The sequence below is a fragment of the Siphateles boraxobius genome, unplaced genomic scaffold, assembly GCF_051911475.1.
Source record: "Siphateles boraxobius isolate OS27281-9 unplaced genomic scaffold, OSU_SipBor_1 25, whole genome shotgun sequence".
NCBI classification, from domain to species: Eukaryota; Metazoa; Chordata; class Actinopteri; order Cypriniformes; family Leuciscidae; genus Siphateles; species Siphateles boraxobius.
The window spans coordinates 16,779,901-16,805,326 of record NW_027508866.1 but is presented as its reverse complement, the minus strand read 5'-3'; the positions used below and the strand labels follow the sequence as shown (position 1 = coordinate 16,805,326).

General features: G+C 43.4%; 1 protein-coding gene across 1 annotated transcript in view; it reads left to right on the top strand.

Moving 5' to 3' along the window:
- lrrtm4l1 (leucine rich repeat transmembrane neuronal 4 like 1) overlaps nt 1–25,426 on the top strand; it is a 102,552-nt gene that overhangs the window by 17,210 nt on the left and 59,916 nt on the right. The window contains exon 2 of the mRNA XM_077242956.1: nt 15,017–16,644. Coding sequence (XP_077099071.1) covers nt 15,017–16,644 — 1,628 coding nt within the window. The remainder of the gene's footprint in view (nt 1–15,016; nt 16,645–25,426) is intronic.

Genomic DNA, 25,426 nt, shown 5'->3' with positions numbered 1-25,426 from the left:
AGCCCTGCATACAGACTTTAAGAGCCTAGAGGGAAGGCTCATATTAAACTACTGTCTTTGTCATCAAAGATCTCTTTTCTACCATAAAATAACCTTTCAGGCATGAAAGTGACACATTCGTTCTTCACTTTTTTACACAGACCTTGTCCCTTTCAAAGCTTTTATTTCTAGTTTGGTTGGACTGGAGAGAATAGGTTTTGAAAGAAGACACATGTTTTCATTTTACCTGGGTTTTAGCAGTATATTCTTTCAATGCAATACCTAAAGTATAAATAAGAAACATGTGTTGAAATTGCTGTGAGCCCGGTAAATCTTTAAGATACAGTATACCCAATAAAATGATCATTCTTTCTTTATTGGAACACAAAAAAGACGCCTATTAAAAAATGCCTCAGTGAAAAATGCCACAGAATCAATGTCAATGGTTATCCAGCAGAGCTGTACGATTCTGGACAAATTGAGAATCACGATTTTTTTGTTTCAAACAAAGATCACAATTCTCCCACAGTTCTGAACAGACAACTATAAACTTTTATCCCAGTAATTTTGTGATAATAAGGAGGATATTTGAAACAGAAAAAATTATACCTTGTGGTTGTAAAGAGTGTTGGTGAAGCTGTTTCGTACCTACACGTGATAACTGCTTTCTCTTTGGTCAGTGGCAGCGGCAACACAGATTTGAATGTTCCGGTTAAAGATTTAATAGACAGGCGAAACAATGAAAAATTGAGGTCACGTTTTTTTTAAATGATTAATTGTGCAGCTCTAGTGTCCAGTGTTGTTTCAGTCCCCATTGACTTCCATTATATAGACAAAATGTGAAAGCAATCTTAAATATATCTTCTGCTGAAAGTCATACAGGTTTGAAACAATGAAATAATGTTCATTCTTGGATGAACCATTCCTTTAAAAAACATGGGTATACAACAAATTAGCTGAACAGTATGCAAAATGCCTCTTAATATTGAATTATGAAAGATAAAGCTTGTCTTTACAGTTATGAGCTTCTCTTCTATCAAATTGGAACATTTAATTTATTTACGAACAGTCGCCACAAAACTTTTAGGATTTTTAATCCTGAGCCTTTTACTTAAGTGCAAATCAATTGTCTTGCTACTGCAACACATTATTTATTGCAAGCTGATTTTACAATCACAATTCTGCCATAAATAATTATTTTATAGTATAAATCACTCCTTTGTTCTGTGTTCCACATCCTGAGTGAGGCACAGTTACAGTGCTCTTCAATCTCACAATTAATGTTTGTTGAATCTATCATTTTAATATTTCAGCTTTTAACTGAGTAAATTATGTGCTTGAGCTGTGGTCATGTGTGGATAAAATCCAGAGTCCCAGCTCTGGAACCAGCCAAGTGTTTGGAGCGCCATTACTATCTCTTGTTAAATACTGAATGGATTTCATCATGCAGAGTTATTTCTTATTTAACCACTCTAAAATGTAATCATCCGAAAACTTTTTATGATCTTGGAACTCTTTAAAGAGTAGGTCTTGACATTGGTATGGAAGAGCCACGGTGAGCTACATCCAAATAAAAATGATGCCTTTCTCAAGATGTTTAGAAAGGTTTAGAAAATCTTTGGGTGCAGGACACTCTCACACGCGAGTGAGTTAATTTTGTTTTTTATTATGTATTACTATTGTTGTGAATTATTTATGATTCTTGAGACATGAAAGTAACATGTCCCTCAATTTATTAGATTTTCTCTTTACTTTATCAAAATGATGACATTACATTGTCACTCACTTCCCCTATAATGAAATATAGGACAACAACTTAATTCAGATTAAAATTAAAACAACCACATATAGATTGAAATATATATTACACTTAAGAAAAAAAAACATTTATGCTATTGCCCTGACAGAAGGAAGCGGTTAATTTGTGGCCCTACGTTTAGTTTTCATACGGCACATTTTGTGGGTAAATACCTGAACAGATTAATCCAAAATGATTCCTTGAATAACTATATAATATATATATATATATATATATATATATATATATATATATATATATATATATATATATATATATACTGCCTGTCTTACCACAGTATTCAAGAACTACTGTAGTGTTATGAAATGTTTCAGGAGTCTCATTACTGGGAATTGACTGTTTAGTCATGTAAAGCTGTATTTTTACTTTAAATGGGACCAAATCATGCTCAAGAGTGCATCCTATAGAGAATAACAACTTGAGGACTTAAACACATCTTGCATTGGCTATGAGTCATAGTTCATCTTACCTAAGGGAAAGTTTGGATTTGTAGAGAAAATGACCATTATTTTACATTCCAAGAATCGGCACATTTGTATTTCCTGTTGCCATGTTGCTCTCAAGTAAGCCATTCATGTAATATTTCACATATCAGTGTTCCCCTCAAAGTGTAGTGTAGAGAAATAGGAAGTTTTAATATGGAAAGTGCAGTTTTTTATTAAACATTTGCTCAGTCTATCATATGGCTGAAGTGATATTAAAATTAGTGTTGACTTGACAGCTGAGCTTGATGCAAGCAGCGGGATATCAGTTATATTTAAAGATTTAGTTTAGTGAAACGAATTAATAGGCAAACTTATGAGTTAAAACCATTTAATTTCATTCTGCTTCAAATGTTCATGTTTTATCCAAGTTTTGCCATTATCTTGGCAGTTTGGGTAATAGCCTTAACTTCGCCGAAGCATTTATATGAAATATCAGCTTGTCACTGTGCCAAGGAATACAGCAGCTGACTCTGCTGTATGTGCCAGCATCTTCCCCAGCTATTTGAAAGGGGTCTGCCACAGTTGTAGGCTACAATGTTAAATGAGTGGCTTTTAAATGAACTAACCTTGGGTGAGCTATGGCGCATGGACCTTCAAAGTATTTTAATTTGCGGAGTAAAAAAGTATTGTCTGGATCGATTTTTTTCTGTAGTAATACTCACAGGTGGCACACTTGCCACCACGGTCTTCCTTAACTCTCTTATTCATTCTACACTACACCATTTGCAGTCAAATACTACTGTGCTGCTGCATTTGTCAGAGGCTTGTTAGTAATTATCTTGGTTTGAGTTGTATCAAAGACATTCAGAGTCTAAATTTTGGTGAGGAGTATTGTAAATATTTAAACTCGATTGCAATTGATTGGCACTGCCTTGGTAGATAAGGATCCCTCATTAGAGAGTTACTGCTATCATCTGGCAGTAGCTGGCAGTTTGTTGGTTTGAATATCAAATATAGCACCTGGAATATGAAAGTTCTTGATACCAATTTGCTGCAGAATATAAAATGGAGACCACCTGACGGCTTTCCGTCAGAATTCTATAAAAAATCCGTCAATAAGGTAACTCTATATGCAGACGATCTACTGCTTTTTATGTCAAATCCACAAACTTCTTTACCAGCAGCTCTATCCTTGATTTAGAATTTTGGTCGGGTTTCTGGTTATAGGCTTAATCTGCACGAGAGTGAATTTTTCCCAATTAACGAGGTAGTTACACAACTACAGTATTCAAACATACCACTGAAACTAGCAAAAAATAAGTTCACTTATCTTGGGGTCTGTATCACTCGCCATCATAAGCATCTTCTTAAACATAATTTTGGCATGCTTCTTGAACGGATTAAGAAAGATCTCTCTAAATGGTCCCCTATAAAGATTTCTCTCATTGGGTGCATTAATTCTATTAAAATGGTGGTGCTTCCTAAATTTCTTTATCTCTTTCAGTGTTTACCTTTATTTATTCCCCTGTCTTTTTTTAAGTCTTTGGACTCTGTTATCTCTTCTTTTATTTGGAATTGTAAGCACCCTCGCTTACGCAAAGCATACCCTCAGAGGCCTAGATGCAATGGTGGTATGTCCTTACCCAATTTTAAGTTTTACTACTGGGCAGCTAACATACGAAATACACTTTATTGGTGGCATTATCACCTTTTGCCCAATAGACCGTCCTGGGTGGACATGGAAATAAATGCTTACAAGCAAATTTCCCTTCCAGCACTTCTTGCATCTAAACTACAGTCTACCTCTTATATTCCGGTCGATTGCCCAGTGGTGAAACACTCGTTGAGGATTTGGATCCAATTCAGGAAGTCATTTGGTTTTAGGGACCCCTCTCTTCTTAGCCCTGTGTTCCGTAATCATTTTTTTTCGCCCTCAATGCAGGATGGTTCATTCAAGAGTTTGTCTCAAAAGGTGATAAAATGTTTCAAAGACTTATTTTTGGATAATGTATTTGCTTCCTTTGAACAATTGGTATCACGTTTTGGTCTTACCAAGTCAGATTTCTTTAGAGTCTTGCAAGTAAGACATCACGTTAAGTCACATATACCAGACTTCCCAGCGATGCCCTCCGAAAATCCTTTGGATAGGTTCCTTTCATGTAATACATTGGCCAAGGGCTCAATTGCTACTATTTACAATTTAATGATCAATCTGGCATCTTCATCCCTGGATAACATTAAGAGAGCTTGGGAGGAAGACCTTGACAGACCACTCTCCGAAGACACCTGGAACTGTGTCCTTAAACAGGTCCACTCATCGTCAATGTGTGCTCGGCATTCACTTATACAGTTTAAAGTTGTACACAGAGCTCATATATCCAAAGTTAAACTAGCTCAAATGTTTCCTGGTACTAGCCCTATGTGCAATAGATGTCAATGTACCGAGGAAACGTTAACTCACATATTCTGGACATGCCCCAAATTAGAGCGTTACTGGAGTTCGATATTTCACACCCTCTCTGTGGTTCTCCAGCATAGATTAGAGCCAGACTCTCTGGTGGCATTATTTGGAGTTGCCCCAGAGGACGTATGGTTGTCAGCATCAATGTGTAAAGTCCTTGCTTTCTCTTCCCTACTTGCACGTAGAGCAATATTATTAAAGTGGAAAGATCCCTTGCCACCCACTCATACTCAATGGATTAGAGATATGATGTCCTGTCTCTGCCTCGAAAAAATTAGGTATTCACTAAGAGGATCGGAAAAACAATTTTTTAAGATGTGGCGTTCTTTTCTTGACTATGTCAATACGTCTATTTGAATAATGCCACTATTATTGTTTTTGTTTTTTTCGTTTTTTTAATTTTTTTTATTTTTTTATTTATTTATTTTTTTATTTATGTATTTGGTTGGAGGTTTATGTTTGTTAGCATGTTTGTAAATATTGAATGTATGCTCGGTTCTTACAATTCCATTTTGAAGTAATGGATAGTATGGGCATCATTCTTAAATTGGATGGTGAGGGGTGGGGGATTGTGAATGTGATTTATATTGTAAAAGTCAATAAAAACAAACTTTGAACTAAAATGGAGACCAAAATGCTTTTAGCATTATAACATTAAACTCCTGCTAATTCACTTAATGCTAAGGGTTGGCGATGTAAGCAAACAATTATGTGAAGATATTAGTAAAAAAGAATTGGTCTCACCATAATCACAATAATAAAGCTATACATTTATAAATCAATCAATCAATCAATCAATCAATCAATCAATCAATCAATCAATCATTTATTTCTAGAGCACGTTTAAAACACAACCAAAGTTGACCAAAGTGCTTTACAAAGATGCAAATAATATTTTTTTTAATGGAAAGAAATAATAAAATTAATGCTCAGAAATGATGTCCTTATGAAAATTTCCTTGTAGACCTTTCAGCCTATCATTAAATGAAGTGCTTTTAAACCATTCAAGCACAATTAGAAGCAAAAAGAGAACTCAAATTGTTATTGGTGCGCTGTCTGTAAAGCGACTACAGTCTGTGCACAAGCACAGAAGGCTGCATAAATGAACGTAAAGAGTTTGGAGAAAATCGGTTGCATGTCAGATCTTTGTCAATGTCCGTCAGTTCAGCAACAGCAGTGACAGCAGCCAAATAAACCTGCTGCAGTGGGTCATTAATGTTAATCAAAGAACAAACTGAAAAGAGAAAATCAATCACTGCTCCTGACTGAATCACTTAAATAGTTTTAATAAGGATTGATTCACATTTCATTTATACAGAAAAGTCTATGCATATATTTTACATTGTATTACTTTATTAGATTTTTGTAGTATCGGAATACTAATGTTAGACCTACCGTAAAACCCTAAAGCACTATTTATTTAATGTGTATCTTTTCTTATGTGTTTATTTGTTCTTATTTTATTACTGACTGTTTACTTGTCTTTAAACATGTTTGAACTTTATATAAGTTAGGCTCATAGTTTTTGTTGTGGTTGAATACAAATTGTATTGAGTTTTGTAAAATGTCACTGTTGGTGTCATAAACTTGTTTATTAAAATAAAAGATTACATGGGTCATAAACAATGAAAAAAACATTTTTATTTTTGGTGGCGCCAGTGAAAAAAATCCTTATTATATTAAAGGCACAGCTAAATGTGAAATTTTGTTATAATTTGTTTATGTATTGTGAAGATTGTTTTAAGTTAGTTCAATTAACAGTTTTTATATTTTTTATTTATTAACCTTATTAAATGGCTTATTATATTGTAATTATGAATGACTATAATGTCTCGGTTACGTATGTAACCCTAGTTCCCTGATAGAGAACGAGACGCTGCGTCAAACGCTGTGGGAACGCCCCTGCGTTGTGCGTCATGAAGCACGTGTGGAATCAGCCCAATGGAGAGATGGAACGTCATAGGCGGGTGACGTCATCGACCAGGAAACTATAAAGCACCCCATAAACACAAGCGCAACAGCTTCTGATAGGCCTGAAGGAAGCGCTAGCGGGAATGCCGGGAGTATGATGGAATGACGCAGCGTCTCGTTCCCTATCAGGGAACTAGGGTTACATACGTAACCAAGACGTTCCCTTTCAAGGGAACTCGAGCTGCGTCAAACGCTGTGGGAACGCTAATACCCACGTCGCCATAGGACCAAGTGACCGCCATGTGAGAACTAGCGCACAGAGGACGAGAGCACCTGTGCCCCAGGGGTAGAACTTAAGTCTAGGTCGTAGAACTTAATGAAAGTATGCGGTGAAGACCATCCAGCGGCATCACAAACGTCACTGAGGGAAACTCCTGACAGTAAGGCTTTAGAAGCCGCCATACTCCTGGTAGAGATGGCCAGTTCCCAGGCCGGCACCCTCGTACGAACTGCTGGCCTCAGCCTCAGTGTGCCACAAAGGAAACGAGTTATAAGCGGGTGTCTCCCAAGAGAAACTCCACTGAAAGGGACGTGGTAAGCAGCCAGTGCCGCCACATACACCTTTAGTGTGGAGGGGGATAGCCCTGTGGAGAAGCGCTCCTGCAGGATTTCCAGCACTGCACCCACTGGGCAGTTAACTGGGTCCTGCAGGTGCTCTCCACACCAAGAAGTGAAGAGTTTCCACTTCAAGGCATAAAGCTTCCTCGTGGATGGAGCTCTGGAGTGAAGAATGGTCTCAACAACCTCAGTTGAGAGACCAGAGTTCATGAGCTGGGCCCTCTCAGAGGCCAAGCCCACAATACTGGGCGGGGGTGAAATATCATGCTGCCTGCCTGAGGGAGTAGATCCCTCCTGACCGGGAGCTCCAAGGGAGAGCCGTCCAGGAGAGAAATCAGGTCCGCAAACCATACTCGGGCCGGCCAGAACGGGGCTACTAATAGTAGGCTGACCCCGTCCCGGTGAACCCTCTCCAGAACTCCAGGTAGCAGAGCAATCGGGGGAAAGGCGAACAGACGTGACCTCGGCCACGGCTGCACCATAGCGTCCAACCACAGAGGGGCTGGATGGCTGATGGAAAACCACAGATGACAATGCGTGGTCTCCTTGGAAGCGAATAGGTCCACCTCGGCGCGACCGAAACTCAACCAAAGGAGCTCCACCACCTCGGGATGGAGTCTCCAATCCCCCGGCCTCGGCCCCTGTCTCGACAGGGAGTCTGCTACCACATTCAAATACCCAGGAAGATACATTGCTCTCAGAAATAGTAACCTCCCTTGGGACCACAGGAGGATCTGACCGGCCAACTTGTAAAGCCAGCGAAACCGCAGGCCCCCCTGATGATTTATATAAGAGACCACCTACGTGTTGTCTGACTGAACTAACACATGATGACCTCTCAGGTCTGCTAGGAAGTGTTTCAGAGCCTGGAACGGCGCCAACATCTCTAGACAATTTATAAGCCGTGATAGATGATAGTCCTGCGACAGCCCTTGGGCTGGACGACCACTCGTGACCGCCCCCCACCCTGTAAGGGAAGCATCCGTCGTTAGCGTTACGCGACGACAAAGAACCCCAACACAGGCCCTTTGAATAGGAACCAAGTTTCTTTCCACATGACCAGAGCACGAAGGCAGCGCCGGGTGACTTTGACCGTGCGGAGCGGATTTCCCCTCGGGGAGAATCCCTTGGTCCTGAGCCACCACTGTAGCAATCTCATGTACAACAGGCCGCAAGGTATAACGTCGGACGCTGCTGCCATCAGACCCGACAGTCTCTAAAACTGTTTTACAGTAAGTAGCTGGCCTAGCTTTACTTGTTTCACAGCTGAGTGAATCGAAACGATGCGGTCGGAGCGAGTCACGCCTGCATCGAAACTGAAACCCAAACGACACCCAGAAAAGTGGTCTTCTGAGGAGATAATACACTTTTCTTTGCGTTCAGCCTCAACCCCAACTTCCTGATAAGAACGAAAACGACATCTCAATGTCAGTCTCAGCTAAAATCAACCAATCGTTGATGTAATTGAGGACACGAACACCCTGAAGCCTCAGGGGCACTAGTGCTGCGTCCATGCATTTCGTGAAAGTGCGAGGAGATAAAGCTAGGCCAAACGGAAGAACCCTGTGCTGGTACACCTCGCCCCCGAAGGCGAACCTCAGGAACTTCCTGTGTTGTGGAAGGATGGAAATGTGGAAGTACGTGTCCCTTAGATCTATCGTGACAGACCAGTCCTCGGATCTGATTTGTGACACGATCTGCTTGATAGTGAGCATCTTAAATTTTGGCTTCCCTACCGAGCGATTCAATAGGCGCAGGTCTAAAATTGGACGCAACCCCCCATCCTATTATGGAACGATGAAATATCGGCTGTAATAGCCTGACTCCAGACTGGGAGGAGGAACCCGTTCTATAGCCTCCTTTTGAAGGAGTGCTTTCACCTCTTGTTCCATAACCAGAGCCACCACTGTAGGCAGAACCCCTCTGAATCTTGGTGGACGACACCTGAATTGGATAGCATAATCCCTTTCTATTGTCTGCAGGACCCAATGAGATATTTTTGGAAGGCTTTTCCACTCTTCCGAGAAATTCTACTAAGGGTACCAGTCTCTCGAGACTGGCCTCTGGTGTAACTTGAGCAGCAAACGCAGCGCCCTGTAACGGCACACCGGCAGGGAACAACTGGACTAACCGCTCTGAAACCCTCCTCAGAGGGAGCGAGCGTCCCTCGGGAAATTGCTCGTTGGGACCGTCTGCGCCCCGACATGAAGGCGGGGTTAGCAGAACGGGTCCCTGAGGGCACCGAGGAAGAACGGGCACCGTAGAAAGAGGTGAACACCTTTCCGCCTCGGTGGGGACCACCCTCAGTGTTCTGCGCGCCATGGCGCCAGGACTTCTTCTTAGCCGAAGCCTTCTTAGCTAATATAACTGTCCTCAGATCAGTTCTATTACTGGGAGATTTCGGCTGAGAGTGCCGCGGCTGAGCCCACTGTCCAGCAGGGGGAGCACGAGACGCGACACTCTGCTTCAGCGCCCTATATGATGAGCTCGCAGACGGCCGGGGCTGCTCCCACCCAGCAGCCCCAGGGACATGAATTTTTAAAGGGAGAAATTTCTTAAAAGCTGTTGTTTGCTTTTCCTTCTCCTGGAATTTATCGATGACAGAATTTACAGCATCGCCAAATAAACCCAGGGGGGAGATAGGAGTGTCTACAAGGAAAGCTTTTTCTTTTTCTTTTATATTTGTCTGATTTAACCACAGATGTCTTTCTGCGGCCACCAGAGCTGCCATAGATCGACCCACTAGCTTGGCCGACTCTCTGGTTGCGCGCAGGGATAAATCAGCAGCCTGACGCAGTTCTCGAACCACGTCAGCACTGACCTCCTCACTCTCGCTCACGTCCCTCAGCAGGTCAGCCTGGTATGCCTGCATAATAGACATAGTATGCAGACATGACGCAGTCTGACCCGCCGCCGAATACGCTTTACCCATAAAAACCGAAATATTTCTAAGAGGCTTGGTGGGTAATGCCGGTGCTTTAACAGATGACGCAGCCTCGAGGGAGAGAAAACTCACAAGCGTCTCTTCCATGCGAGGCCGAATAACCCTATGATTTTGCCCCCACAATATTAGAATATGTTGAAGTCTGGGGACTAAACACTCTATATGACACCGTTTTTTTCCACGATTTCGATACCTCAGTGTGGAGATCGGGAAAAAACGGCAAGCACCGGCGTGGAGGTTGCACTCGTGACGGCAAAAATCTCTCATCTAATTTTGATTTAGAAACAGACTCCTGTCTAGTCACTGGCCATACAATGCTGAGTTTTTCTACAGCTCTTGTTAATACCTCCACTAGCTCATCACTTTCGGGAGTGTAAGGTGGCGAATCCTCCACATCTCACTCATTTATAACTGGTGCCTCAGCCCGAGCGGAAGAAACCACAGCGCGTGCTTCCAAACACGGGACTGAGCAACTGGATCTCACAGGTGAAGGGAGAGATAAGGCAGAGCCCGTCTCTAACCCCGCTGTGAGATCCATCTGCGATCCCCACGATACGCGTCGTCGCTCTGCCTCGCCAAGAGCGGGACCCGAACCGCGGGGAGCGTGCACCGAACCGCTCTCCTCGAAGAGCGCCCGGCGGGAGCGGAGCGTCCGCTCCCACCCAGCAGCCCCAGGGACATGAATTTTTAAAGGGAGAAATTTCTTAAAAGCTGTTGTTTGCTTTTCCTTCTCCTGGAATTTATCGATGACAGAATTTACAGCATCGCCAAATAAACCCAGGGGGGAGATAGGAGTGTCTACAAGGAAAGCTTTTTCTTTTTCTTTTATATTTGTCTGATTTAACCACAGATGTCTTTCTGCGGCCACCAGAGCTGCCATAGATCGACCCACTAGCTTGGCCGACTCTCTGGTTGCGCGCAAGGATAAATCAGCAGCCTGACGCAGTTCTCGAACCACGTCAGCACTGACCTCCTCACTCTCGCTCACGTCCCTCAGCAGGTCAGCCTGGTATGCCTGCATAATAGACATAGTATGCAGACATGACGCAGTCTGACCCGCCGCCGAATACGTTTTACCCATAAAAAACGAAATATTTCTAAGAGGCTTGGTGGGTAATGCCGGTGCTTTAACAGATGACGCAGCCTCGAGGGAGAGAAAACTCACAAGCGTCTCTTCCATGCGAGGCCGAATAACCCTATGATTTTGCCCCCACAATATTAGAATATGTTGAAGTCTGGGGACTAAACACTCTATATGACACCGTTTTTTTCCACGATTTCGACACCTCAGTGTGGAGATCGGGAAAAACGGCAAGCACCGGCGTGGAGGTTGCACTCGTGACGGCAAAAATCTCTCATCTAATTTTGATTTAGAAACAGACTCCTGTCTAGTCACTGGCCATACAATGCTGAGTTTTTCTACAGCTCTTGTTAATACCTCCACTAGCTCATCACTTTCGGGAGTGTAAGGTGGCGAATCCTCCACATCTCACTCATTTATAACTGGTGCCTCAGCCCGAGCGGAAGAAACCGCAGCGCGTGCTTCCAAACACGGGACTGAGCAACTGGATCTCACAGGTGAAGGGAGAGATAAGGCAGAGCCCGTCTCTAACCCCGCTGTGAGATCCATCTGCGATCCCCACGATACGCGTCGTCGCTCTGCCTCGCCAAGAGCGGGACCCGAACCGCGGGGAGCGTGCACCGAACCGCTCTCCTCGAAGAGCGCCCGGCGGGAGCGGAGCGTCCGTAATGGCAGACGCTCGCAATGCTCACAATCAGCTCCCTCGAGAGCTGACTGGGCATGCTGCACTCCCAAACAAACAACACAAAGAACGTGTGTATCCCCACTCATAAAATAACGCGAGCAGGGAGGGACACACTTCCTAAACTGCTGTTCGTTCGCCATATCTCTCTTAATATATATATATATATATATATATATATATATATATATATATAAATTGTTTGAGTGGTGCAGAGTATGTAAAGACAGACAATATTCACACAGGGACAGATTCACATATAGCGCGACTGAAGCCACAGAAACCTGTTGCGCTTGTGTTTATGGGGTGCTTTATAGTTTCCTGGTCGATGACGTCACCCGCCTATGACGTTCCATCTCTCCATTGGGCTGATTCCATACGTGCTTCATGACGCACAACGCAGGGGCGTTCCCACAGCGTTTGACGCAGCTCGAGTTCCCTTGAAAGGGAATTACTCATTTCATCCCCATAAAGTGAGAAATAAATTGATTAATCATGGTCGATTACAGAAAAATTTGCAATTTATTAGCTTTTTTTATTGATTAACAGCACAGCTATAAAAGCATGGGGAAAAAAAGTTAACGAGTCTAACTACAATGTAGCTTACAAAGAAATCACAGTCGGAATACATATTTCTTGCCATTATTTTGAAGTACACTGTCTTTCTATCTCACTATATTCAATTCCCACATTCATAGCGTTGACCATTTATTATAGCCAACATTTTGTTTGCTGTGGCACTGGAGATTCAGGAGAAATATGCTTTTAGCAGCCATATCGTCAATTTAAAGAATGCTAGCCTTTGATAACAGGGCCATGCTATTGAGCCAAACCTTGACCTTTGTTTAACAGTGTCCATTATTGTAGGATGACAGACAAAAAACCAGGTAGTTCTTGCACTTTTGTACACCTTTGTACTTACAGCTTTTTTTCGGAACTTGAAGCTGGGTATTTTTGGACTATATTTGTATTGTTGTGCCTACTGTTTATGGACAGTGCAATGTGTGTTTCTACATTATCATTGTGAGGGTTAATCTATTCTTATTTATTTTACTTTTCCTGTTTCTTGCTCTTAAGACTTGCATGGACAGTGGTACAACATGACCCAATCAAAATGACCCTTAACAAATGCCCTTGTAGAGAGGGAAACAAAATATGTGAGTGTAATGGACTACCAGTGAAGCATACCAATTGGTAATAGTCAACAAGTCAGTTGGAAACACAGAGAGATGCGCCTGGGCAATTTTTTTTCTCCTCAAAAAGCTGAAGAGTACAGGTAATAGTGGTTTGATGATTTTCATGGCCATATGTTACTATAAAAATCGATACTGCATGCTAACAGCAATTGACAACAATGATATGTAATTATGATAGCCTATTTATTGCATGGACTCTGAATTGGTTTTTATCACCGGTAAGCCCTTAAAAGAGACCATTGGACAGTACTGTTGGAAGATTTAATGACAGTGATCTCTTGTGTTTTTTTTTTTTCTTCAGCCTCCTCTGAGATTTTCTTAACAGCACCAATGGGATTATAGTTTGGTAAAACAGATGACTCTGTAATTTGCTGTGTATGTTTGGATGGCCTCAGTCCTCCTTTTTTACAGTAGAAATTAGTTTATGGTACACAGTGCAGATATTTAACTGAATGGTTATACATTAAGACTTAAATCAATTTTTCTTTGTTCTTCATATTGCTGTATTCCTTTTTCCTGGCAAAGAAAATTCCTGTTGCACTTAAAACGTATGAGATGCAAAAGATTGTAATGGAATTGTCCATTTTGCATCATTTTTTTCCCTGGCATGGATAACACGATATGTAACACATTTCAAATAGCATGGGTAATAGCTTCAGAGTTATTATGTTTGATGTAATGATTCAGCTCTAAAATGACTAATCAATTTCCAGAGAACACTATAAAATATAGCATTAAAGATATTGCTGGTCTTTAGTCATATCTTAAAGTTGATTAGTTCATAGGTGGTAATTACTATGCTTTAAAAATGGTCCCTGGTAAATTAATTCAAATTACTCTCTTGGGACTCCTCCTGTAATTCTAGTCTAATTCAAAAGAGAGTGCCAAAAACTAAATAACATATTTGTAGTGATTTGCCTTATGCTGTGTAGAACTTTATAAATACTCTACATCATATGCTGGTGATTTTTTATGATTTCGCTAGAATATGAGATCTATATGTTCTTATTCATAATATAGAATATGCTTACGAGATCTCTCATATTCTGAGACCAATGTCAGAAACAAACCAATCAGAAGTAATAGGTTTGTGTGTGCTAATCTTGACAGGGATTGGGAAGGTTTTAATCTAATGAACTGATCTATTACCGCTCAGTTTGGAGAGACAGACAAACCACAAATTCCAATTATGCAGTCAACCAATCCTGAAACAAGTAGCAAACAAAGAGGCTAAAAGACCCATAAAAATGTGTCTTGGGCAACACAATTTGTTTGAAAATAAAAACAAAGGAAAAAAAGCATCTTTCATGTTTATGGTATTACTTTTTTATTTAATGTGATTTTTTTTTTTTTTTTTTTTGGGTAAACATCTAATAAGAGCTATAATGAACGGTCAGCTGGACATTATTGCAAAATAAATTACTTCAGGTTCAGGGTGATACAAGTACACTGTACATTATCCCTTACTAATTTCAGGGATTCTCATTAGCCAGATAAATCTGCAACACTCTAAAACGGCAAATTGTCGCATGTTAAATAAAACCACCATCTTTCATTAATTACTATTACCATTAACATTCCTATGAATGACAGTATTTCAGTTATGGGTAATATTTCACTTGTTGAACATCAAGGCTGCAAATGATTCCTTTGTTCATTTAAAAATAAATAATTAAAAATAAAATCTCATGGTCCTCAACTGTTTTTAAAAATAACTTACAGAAGATAATTAAACTGTTATGTCAAAAAGATAATGACCTCTTGACTTCACAAAAATATTTTAGGTGTGGATGGAAGCAGCATTTAATTATATGAGTGTTGATAACTGAATATTTAGCTAAATAAAATTGGTCTTCTTGTTAAAAATCACAAGTTGATGTTGTGCTGTTTCCCTCTTCAGGTTCTGTTGCTTGTGAGAGATTAGCAGGCCTCCTCCTCATCCAAGCCTCCTCCCTGCTGCTGTTCAGTTCTGGGGAAAGGATGTGCCCCTATAGCTGTCACTGCGAGGGAAAAATTGTCCATTGTGAGTCAGCTGGCTTCCAGGATGTCCCAGAAAATATTTCAATTAGTTGCCAAGGTCTATCCCTGCGGTACAATGACCTGCACACAATGCTCCCCTACCAGTTTGCCCATCTTAACCAGCTACTGTGGCTGTACCTGGATCACAATCAAATCACATTTGTGGATAGTCGTGGTTTTCAGGGGGTGCGGCGATTGAAGGAGTTGATCTTGAGCTCCAATAGGATTTCACAGCTCCATAATCTAACTTTTCACGGAGTACCTAACCTTCGCAGTCTTGATCTCTCCTACAACAAGTTGCAGGAGCTGCAGCCAGGCCAGTTTTATGGTCTTCGAAAACTGCAGAATCTGCACTTACGCTCCAATGGGCTTACGACAATCCCTGTCCGGGCCTTTCTGGAGTGCAGAAGCTTGGAGTTTCTTGACTTGGGCTATAATCGGCTTCGGGTTCTAACTCGGACTGCATTCCTGGGTTTGTCTCGACTTATGGAACTCCACCTGGAGCATAATCAGTTTTCAAGAATCAACTTCTTTCTGTTTCCTCGCCTTGCTAACCTTCGTGCCCTGTACCTACAGTGGAATCGTATTCGAGCTGTCAACCAAGGCCTACCGTGGAGCTGGTATACCTTGCAGAAGCTTGATATCTCTGGCAATGAGATACAGGTATTAGATCCTGTAGTATTTCAATGCCTTCCCAATCTTCAGGTTCTCAACTTAGAGTCTAATAAACTGCCCAATGTGTCTCAGGAAGTTGTGGCTGCCTGGATCTCCCTAACAACCATTAGCCTGGCAGGCAACATGTGGGATTGCGGGCCAGGCATTTGTCCTCTTGTTGTCTGGCTCAAGAATTTCAGAGGCACCAAAGACACTAGTATAATCTGCAGCAGTCCCAAGTACCTTCAAGGGGAGAAGGTCATGGAGGCTTCAAAGAACTTCATTGACTGTGATGACTATGAAATTACTGCTCAATCACCTTTGTATCTGCAGACCCTTGAACCGTATTTTGACCTTACCCCTGAACCAACTGAACCGACAACACCGTCTCCACCCCTGCCTTCACCTGCTTCTGAGGCGCCCATTCCTTCTCCCCACCCTCGACCGGCTCAACGCCCCACCTTTCCCAGTCATGCAAATATAGATCCCAGAGACTCCCATCAATGGACACCCTCTTCCCCTGACAGCTTGTTGGTGACACCAGCTCCTGAGCAAGACGTGTCATTTCACAAAGTGGTAATGGGTGGGGTAGCACTGTTCCTCTCAGTGTCTCTTGTCCTGTCGGTAATTTATGTCTCCTGGAAACGTTACCCGGGTGCCACCCGGCTATTGCAGCACAGTTCAGTAGGCCGAAAGCGAAGGAAAAAGAGTCAGGAGCCAGAGCAGAACCTGAGCTCCCAGCTCCAGGAATATTACATGAGCTACAACCCTGCAGCCACGCCAGAAGCCTTGGAGGTGCTGGGTAATGGAACTGGTACCTGCACCTGCACCATATCCAGCTCCCGGGAATGTGAGGTATGACATGTGAAAGCAGCCTAAAATCAAATCAAATCAAAACAAATGAACAACTTGAGATTGTCTCATTTAGTCTACTTTCCTTGACTCCACTTTTTAAACTGATATATACATTGTCTAGGGATGCAACAAATGGACATTTTTTGTTGATACAATAATTATTTGTATTTTGAAGCTGACAACCAGTATTGGTTGATCTTAGCTAACAATTGGCATTTTTTTTGTGATTGATAGCAACACTCCCTTTAAAGGGACATTGTGTAGGAATTTCTCCCATCTAGCGGTGAAATTATATTTTGCATTCAAACAAATTTTGCTCTCCAGCGCCTCACTTTTTCAAATGCGTGTTGCATCTACGGTAGCTGTTATGTACCAAAAAGCTATGACAAACAATGCAAGAACAATCACATGCACTATTAAAATATATTCTTATCGAATTTCTAGGTTACAAAAAGTAAACTTACAAACCTTGTTTTTAGCGCCTTCTCAATTTTACTCAATAGCTGCTATTCATTAAAGAGCCTGTTTAACGTTTAACTATAAATGTTCCACTGTCTATATAATAAAGTACACAACCAAGCAATGAAAAAAAGCATGTAATTAAGACTGTAATATTGACTTAACCTACCTGTCGAGGAGAAAGCAGGCAACTTCAGCGTCTCTTTTGAATCTTTCTCCTGCATTAGCTCTTTCCACCTCGAAAAAGCTATCCCGACATTGACTCTTGTTTTTTTGTAATCTCCAGTCACGTTTCCTTTTACGTTAAATTTTGGACTTTTTTGGCGACGAGGATTTCTTCTCCTGTGGCTCGGCATATGTATGCCATTACATATAATAGTGCAATCCAGCCTTTTAAACTTGCCGGGGCAGTGAAGTGCCTGTCACTGCTCTGTTCCTTCATTTCTGCTGCTTTCAGTTACGTGATGCTGGCTCTGAACGAAAACGCGTTGTGGAAACGCGTTGGCCTAGTACTTTTTGACCCTCTCTGCTATTATAGTTTTTCAAGATGGCGGAATGACATGGAAGCCTTCGTGGACCTGCCCGTCACATGTATATTAAGATAATAAATTCTTTGTTTACGAGGACAAGTCAGATAATTGGCAGAGGTATTTGTACACAATTGAGGACATATTTATGAATAAAAATATTGTTTTTAGATAATACAATACCTAAAAAACTACACATAGTCCCTTTAAAATTCTATATCTCTACATGCTTCTATTGTGAAGCATCATATTAAAGATATCTGCATTTTTTAACTTATCAGACTGATAATGATAACATTAAAGTTATATTTATTGGTTGATACCAAAATTACTGCAGATATGTTGTGCATCCCTTATGTTGCTGTACAAGGTAAACCATAAACCAGGAGTCAATGGTTCCTTTACCAAAACTTCCCTGCACTGCCCCATCTCACACATATGCATCTTGATTTTGGCCTTAGCTAATTAGCTATTTCACTTGTGAAAGGGTTATTCATTTTTGTTTGTCATCATGAATATGATTAGTATGCTTTGTGTTTGAAAATGCATTTATACACTTGAGATGTTAAAGAGGTTAAAGGGGTTTCTGAAAACGTCTCGGTTACGTATGTAACGTCTCGGTTACGTATGTAACCCTAGTTCCCTGATAGGGAACGAGACGCTGCGTCAAACGCTGCGGGAACGCCCCTGCGTTGTGCGTCATGAAGCACGTATGGAATCAGCCCAATGGAGAGATGAAACGTCATAGGCGGGTGACGTCATCGACCAGGAAACTATAAAGCACCCCAAAAACACAAGCGCATTAGCTTCTGATAGGCTTGAAGGAAGCGCTAACGGGAGTGCCGGGAGTATGGCGGAGCGACGCAGCGTCTCGTTCCCTATCAGGGAACTAGGGTTACATACGTAACCGAGACGTTCCCTTTCAAGGGAACTTCGAGCTGCGTCAAACGCTGCGGGAACGCGAATACCCACGTCGCCATAGGACCAAATGACCGTCATGTGAGACTAGCGCACAGAGGACGAGAGCACCTGTGCCCCAGGGGTAGAGCTTAAGTCTAGGTCATAGAACTTAATAAAAGTATGCGGTGAAGACCATCCAGCCGCATCACAAACATCCCTCAGGGAAACCCCTGACAAAAAAGCTTTAGAAGCAGCCATACTCCTGGTAGAGTGAGCTCGGACAACCAAAGGTGAAGGCTGGCCAGCCGACTCATAAGCAAGTGAGATAGCCTCAACCACCCACTTGCTCATTCTCTGTTTAGACGCCGGACACCCTTTCCTGGGTGGCCCGAAACATACAAAAAGTTGTTCTGATTTCCTCCACAGGGCAGCTCTGTGGACATAAGCGTCTAATGCCCTAACAGGGCAGAGTGAATTAAGTTTCTCCTGGTCCGATGACATAAATGGAGGAGGACAGAAAGCCTGCAGAACCGTAGGTCTAACAATATTAGTAGGAACCTTAGGAACGTAACCTGGTCTAGGATGCAGAAAAGCTTTAACCATGCCAGGTGCAAATTCCAGGCACGAGGGTGAAACCGACAGAGCCTGCAAATCTCCGATTCTTTTTAGTGAAGAGATAGCAAGCAAAAAGATAGTCTTAAAAGTGAGAAACTTCTCGGGAACTTCTTTGATAGGTTCAAAAGGAGCTAGGGAAAGACCTTCTAATACAATGGCCAGATCCCAAGTCGGCACCCTCGTACGAACTGCTGGCCTCAGCCTCAAAGTGCCACGGAGGAAACGAGTTATAAGCGGGTGTCTCCCAAGAGAAACTCCACTGAAAGGGACGTGGTAAGCAGCTAGTGCCGCCACATACACCTTTAGTGTGGAGGGGGATAACCCTGTGGAGAAGCGCTCCTGCAGGAATTCCAGCACTGCACCCACTGGGCAGTTAACTGGGTCCTGCAGGTGTTCTCCACACCAAGAAGTGAAAAGTTTCCACTTCAAGGCATAAAGCTTCCTCGTGGATGGAGCTCTGGAGTTAAGAATGGTCTCAACAACCTCGGTTGAGAGACCGGAGTCTATGAGCTGGGCCCCCTCAGAGGCCAAGCCCACAGTTTCCACAATTCTGGGCGGGGGTGAAGTATCGTGCCCCCCGCCTGGGAGAGTAGATCCCTCCTGACCGGGAGCTCCAAAGGAGAACCGTCCAGGAGAGAAATCAGGTCCGCAAACCATACTCGGGCCGGCCAGAACGGGGCTACTAGTAGTAGACTGACCCCGTCCCGGCGGACCCTCTCCAGAACTCCTGGTAACAGAGCAATCGGGGGAAAGGCGTACAGACGTGACCTCGGCCACGGCTGCACCATAGCATCCAACCCCAGGGGGGCTGGAAGAGTGATGGAGAACCACCGATGACAATGAGTGGTCTCCTTGGAAGCGAATAGGTCCACCTCGGCGCGACCGAAACTCAACCAAAGGAGCTCCACCACCTCGGGGTGGAGTCTCCATTCCCCTGGCCTCGGCCCCTGCCTCGACAGGGAGTCTGCTACCACATTCAAATACCCAGGGAGATACATTGCTCTCAGAGATAGTAGCTTCCCTTGGGACCACAGGAGGATCTGACGGGCCAACTTGTAAAGCCGGCGAGACCGCAGGCCCCCCTGATGATTTATATAAGAGACCACCGACGTGTTGTCTGATTGAACTAACACATGATGGCCTCTCAGGTCTGTTAGGAAGTGTTTCAGAGCCTGAAACACAGCCAACATCTCTAGACAATTTATGTGCCACGAAAGATGATGATCCTGCCACAGACCTTGGGCTGGGCGACCACTCATGACCGCCCCCCACCCTGTGAGGGAAGCATCCGTCGTTAGCGTTATGCGACGACAAAGAGCCCCCAGCACAGGACCTTTGGATAGGAACCAAGTTTCTCTCCACATGACCAGAGCACGAAGGCAGCGCCGCGTGACTTTGAACGTGCGGAGCGGATTTCCCCTCGGGGAGAATCCCTTGGTCCTGAGCCACCACTGTAGCGGTCTCATGTACAACAGGCCGCAAGGTATAACGTTGGACGCTGCTGCCATCAGACCCAACAGTCTCTGAAACTGCTTGACAGTGAGTAGCTGGCCTAGCTTCACTTGTTTCACAGCTGAGAGAATCGAAGCGATGCGGGTCGGAGAGAGTCGCGCCCGCATCGATACCGAATCCCAAACGACACCCAGAAAAGTGGTCTTCTGGGAAGGAGATAATACACTTTTCTTTGCGTTCAGCCTCAACCCCAACTTTCTGATATGAGCGAGGACGACATCTCGATGCCGAACCGCCATCTGCTCGGTCTGAGCTAAAATCAACCAATCGTCGATGTAATTGAGAATACGAATGCCCTGAAGCCTCAGAGGCACTAGTGCTGCATCCATGCATTTCGTGAAAGTGCGGGGAGATAAAGCTAGGCCAAACGGAAGAACCCTGTACTGGTACGCCTCGCCCCCGAAGGCGAACCTCAGGAACTTCCTGTGTTGTGGAAGGATGGACACATGGAAGTATGCGTCCTTCAGATCTATCGTGACAAACCAGTCCTCGGACCTGATTTGAGACACGATCTGCTTGATAGTGAGCATCTTGAATTTTAGCTTCCCTACCGAGCGATTCAATATGCGCAGGTCTAAAATTGGACGCAACCCCCCATCCTTCTTTGGAACGATGAAATATCGGCTGTAATAACCTGACTCCAAACTGGGAGGAGGAACCCGTTCTATAGCCTCTTTTTGAAGGAGCGTTTTCACCTCTTGTTCCAATACCAGAGCCTGCTCGGGGCCCACCACTGTGTGCAGAACCCCTCTGAATTTTGGTGGACGACACCTGAACTGGATAGCATAACCCTTTTCTACTGTCTGCAGGACCCAATGAGATATTTTTGGAAGGCTTTTCCACTCTGCCAGAAATTCTACTAAGGGTACCAGCCTCTCGAGACTGGCCTCTGGTGTAACTTGAGCAGCAGACGCAGCGCCCTGTAACGGCGCACCGGCAGGGAACAACTGGTCTGACCGCTCTGAGACCCTCCTCAGAGGGAGCGAGCGTCCCTCGGGAAAGCGCTCGCTGGGATCGTCTGTGCCCCGGCATAAAGGCGGGGTTGGCAGAACGAGCCCCTGAGGGCACCGAGGAGGAATGGGCACCGTAAAAAGAGGTGAACACCTTTCCGCCTCGGTGGGGACCACCCTCAGCATCCTGAACGGCTTGGCGTCAGGACTTCTTCTTAGCCGAAGCCTTCTTAGCCAATATAACTGTCCTCAGATCAGTTCTACTGGGAGAAGGCTTCGGCTGAGAGTGTCGCGGCTGAGCCCACTGTCCAGCAGGGGGAGCACGAGACGTGACACTCTGCCTCTGCTGCGCTCTATGTGATGAGCTCGAAGACGGCCGGGGCTGCTCCCGCCCAGCAGCCCCAGGGACATGAACTTTAAGGGGAAGAAACTTTTTGAAAGCTGCAGTTTGTTTCTTTTCTTCTTGGAATTTATCGATAACTGAATTCACAGCATCACCAAACAATCCCATGGGAGAAAGAGGAGCATCTAAAAGAAAAGCTTTTTCTCTCTCTTTAATATTAGTCTGATTTAACCACAAATGTCTTTCTGCGGCCACCAGAGCTGCCATAGAACGACCCATTAATTTGGCCGATTCTCTGGTGGCACGCAGGGATAAATCAGCAGCCTGACGCAGTTCGCGAACTACGTCAGTACTGACCTCCTCACTCTCACTCATGTCCCTTAGCAGATCAGCCTGGTATGCCTGCAAGATTGACATAGTATGCAGACATGACGCAGCCTGACCTGCTGCCGAATATGCTTTACCCACCAAAGCCGAAGTGTTTCTTAAAGGCTTGGTGGGTAATGCCGGTGCCTTAAAAGATGATGCTGCTTCGGGGGAGAGATGGCTCGCAAGCGTCTCTTCCACACGAGGCAAAGCACCATAACCATGAGCCTTGGCTCCCATAATATTAGCGTATGTTGAAGTCTGGGGACTAAACACTCTATATGACACCGGTTTTCTCCATGATTTCGACACCTCGGTGTGGAGATCATGGAAAAACGGCAGGCACCGGCGTGGAGGCTGCACACGTGACGGCAAAAATCTCTCATCCAACTTTGATTTAGAAACAGACTCCTGTCTAGTCACTGGCCATTCAATATTAAGTTTTTCAACAGCTCTTGTTAACACCTCCATAAGCTCATCACTCTCAGGAGTGTGGGGTGGCGAATCCTCCACATCTCCCTCAACACTAACAACATCAAGTTCCTCAGAACTGGATAGCTGCAGCATTGGTGCCTCAGCCCGAGCGGAAGAAACCGCAGCGCGTGCTTCCGAACCCGGGACTGAGGCACTGGATCTCACAGGTGAAGGGAGAGATAAGGCAGAGCCCGTCTCAAACCCCGCTGTGAGATCCATCTGCGATCCCCACGATAAGCGCCGCCGCTCTGCCTCGGCAGAAGCGGGACCCGAACCGCGGGGAGCGCGCACCGAACCGCTCTCCTCAAAGTGCGATCGGCGGGAGCGGAGCGTCCTTAACGGCAAACGCTCGCAATGCTCACAGTCTGCTCCCTCGAGAGCAAACTGGGCATGCTGAACTCCCAAACAAACAACACAAAGATCATGTGTATCCCCGCTCGTTAAATAACGCGAGCAGGGAGGAACACACTTTCTAAACTGCTGTTCGTCCGCCATAATCTCTCAATATATATATATATAGGGATAAATTGTTTGTGTGGTGCAGGGTATGTAAGACAGACAATATCACACAGGGACAGATTCACATGTAGCGCGACTGAAAGCACAGAAGCTAATGCGCTTGTGTTTTTGGGGTGCTTTATAGTTTCCTGGTCGATGACGTCACCCGCCTATGACGTTTCATCTCTCCATTGGGCTGATTCCATACGTGCTTCATGACGCACAACGCAGGGGCGTTCCCGCAGCGTTTGACGCAGCTCGAAGTTCCCTTGAAAGGGAACCTCTGATTTGAAACATGATTTTTCAAACAGTCAAAACCATGCCTGTTGCTTTAGGTTTGCATCATTTAGCATCTGAGAGTACAGCAATTACTTAAAAAAAAGAAGTAAAAAAAGACATCTGTCGATAATTAAAATTGCAGTGCAGGCTAATGATATATGCATCCAAAATGCCTCATCCTTCACTCTCTAATGTCATGTTTAAAATCACCTATCACTTTATCTGTCGAAATCTGTAATTGTTTTTTATTATGTAGCTCTTTTTTAAGGCTGCATTTTAATTTTGGATATATTTCATGTACCAAACAATGACCGTGGAGACATGAATGTGATATTTTAATCATACTTGCATGGCATCGTTGCAGCTAGGGAAATAGTATAAAGTTTTCTCCAGTGTTCAGAACAGTCTTAAGTGTGAAGTGATGTGAAGATGCGGTTTTCAACAGTCATGCAAAATCCCATGATGCGGTTCTGCTTCAGTTCAGCCAGGAATAGTCAGTAAAAAAGGATGTGCACCAGGCATATCTGATAAAAAAAGGGTTATTTAGACTTAAAAGAGAAACTGTATATGGCAAGAAACCAAAATACTCAACTGGAAGTAATGTACTTGTTTAAATAAGATAATGGAGGAAACCAAACATCACTGAATAAGAAAAGCTATTAAACTCTGTAAATACAAAAATATTTTTGTTTGAGCAATGAAATCACTGAGTTGAATTAATGAGACAATGAACATAGAGAATAGGACAAACAATGAGACGTGCTAATACAATACCAGACAATTCAAGTTTCCATTTAACTGATCCTTCAGATTTTCTGTTCAAGTCTTAGTCTGTTATTTTAAAGATTATGTATAAAACACCATCTTGGTGAGCGGGTGGTTACATGACAGATTTTATCAATGCACGTTACCCCATGAAGATACATCTTGTGCTGGATTGCTAGAAAGTTATATATAACTTTATTGAACCCACAAAGAAAATTCAGGTATTGCAGCAGCTAGACTTCTTTATAAACATATTCAGCCGAGAGAAATTTGCACACATTGATTGCAGCAGGGAAGAAGGATCTCCATGGAACTCTATGATATGGATGGTTTTCATGATTTCTGAGAGCCTGGACAGCATTGCCTTCATCCACCAACTGCAAGGGATTGGGGTTTGTTCTTGAACTGAGGTACATTTCTTGATTAAGCTAATGCCCTGTGCCACCTCCTGTCTAGGTGCTGCAGCTTTCTTATACAGGCAGTGTGTATTTGCTGCCTACTCTAGATTTATTGACCAAGTGGACCCCAGGTAGGCCTATACCACCCCAGTGTCTTCGCCAATGATGGTGACAGGGCTGAATGGAGTTATTTTCCTTCCAAAGTCTCCTTACCAGTCTACAAGAACATTTTGAATAGAAGTGACCACTATGGAGCTATTCACATCGGATGCCAACTTTCGCCCGCTGAGAAATTTATTTTCTTTGGAGAGGGTGTTATTTTTTTTCTCATCCTGCAATGAAATGCGTCTACCATTAAGATGTCCGGAGCTGGTGCAGGTACATATACCAGAGCAAAACCTGTGGTTGTCAAATTGCTTGAATACATTTTTTACTTTCACACTTTGCTCTATTTGTGACATGGTCTCCAATCTGCATATATTTCTACATCTACATTCTTAAAGGGATAGTTCACCCAAAAACAAAAATTATTGTCATCATTTCCTCACCCTCATGTTGTTCCAAACATGACTTCTGCTGAGCACAAAATAAGATATTTTGAATAATTTGGGTGACCAAACAAAAAATACTATGGAAGTCAATTGGGTCCATTAACTGTTTGGTTACTGAAATTCTTCTAAATAAGATATTTTGTTC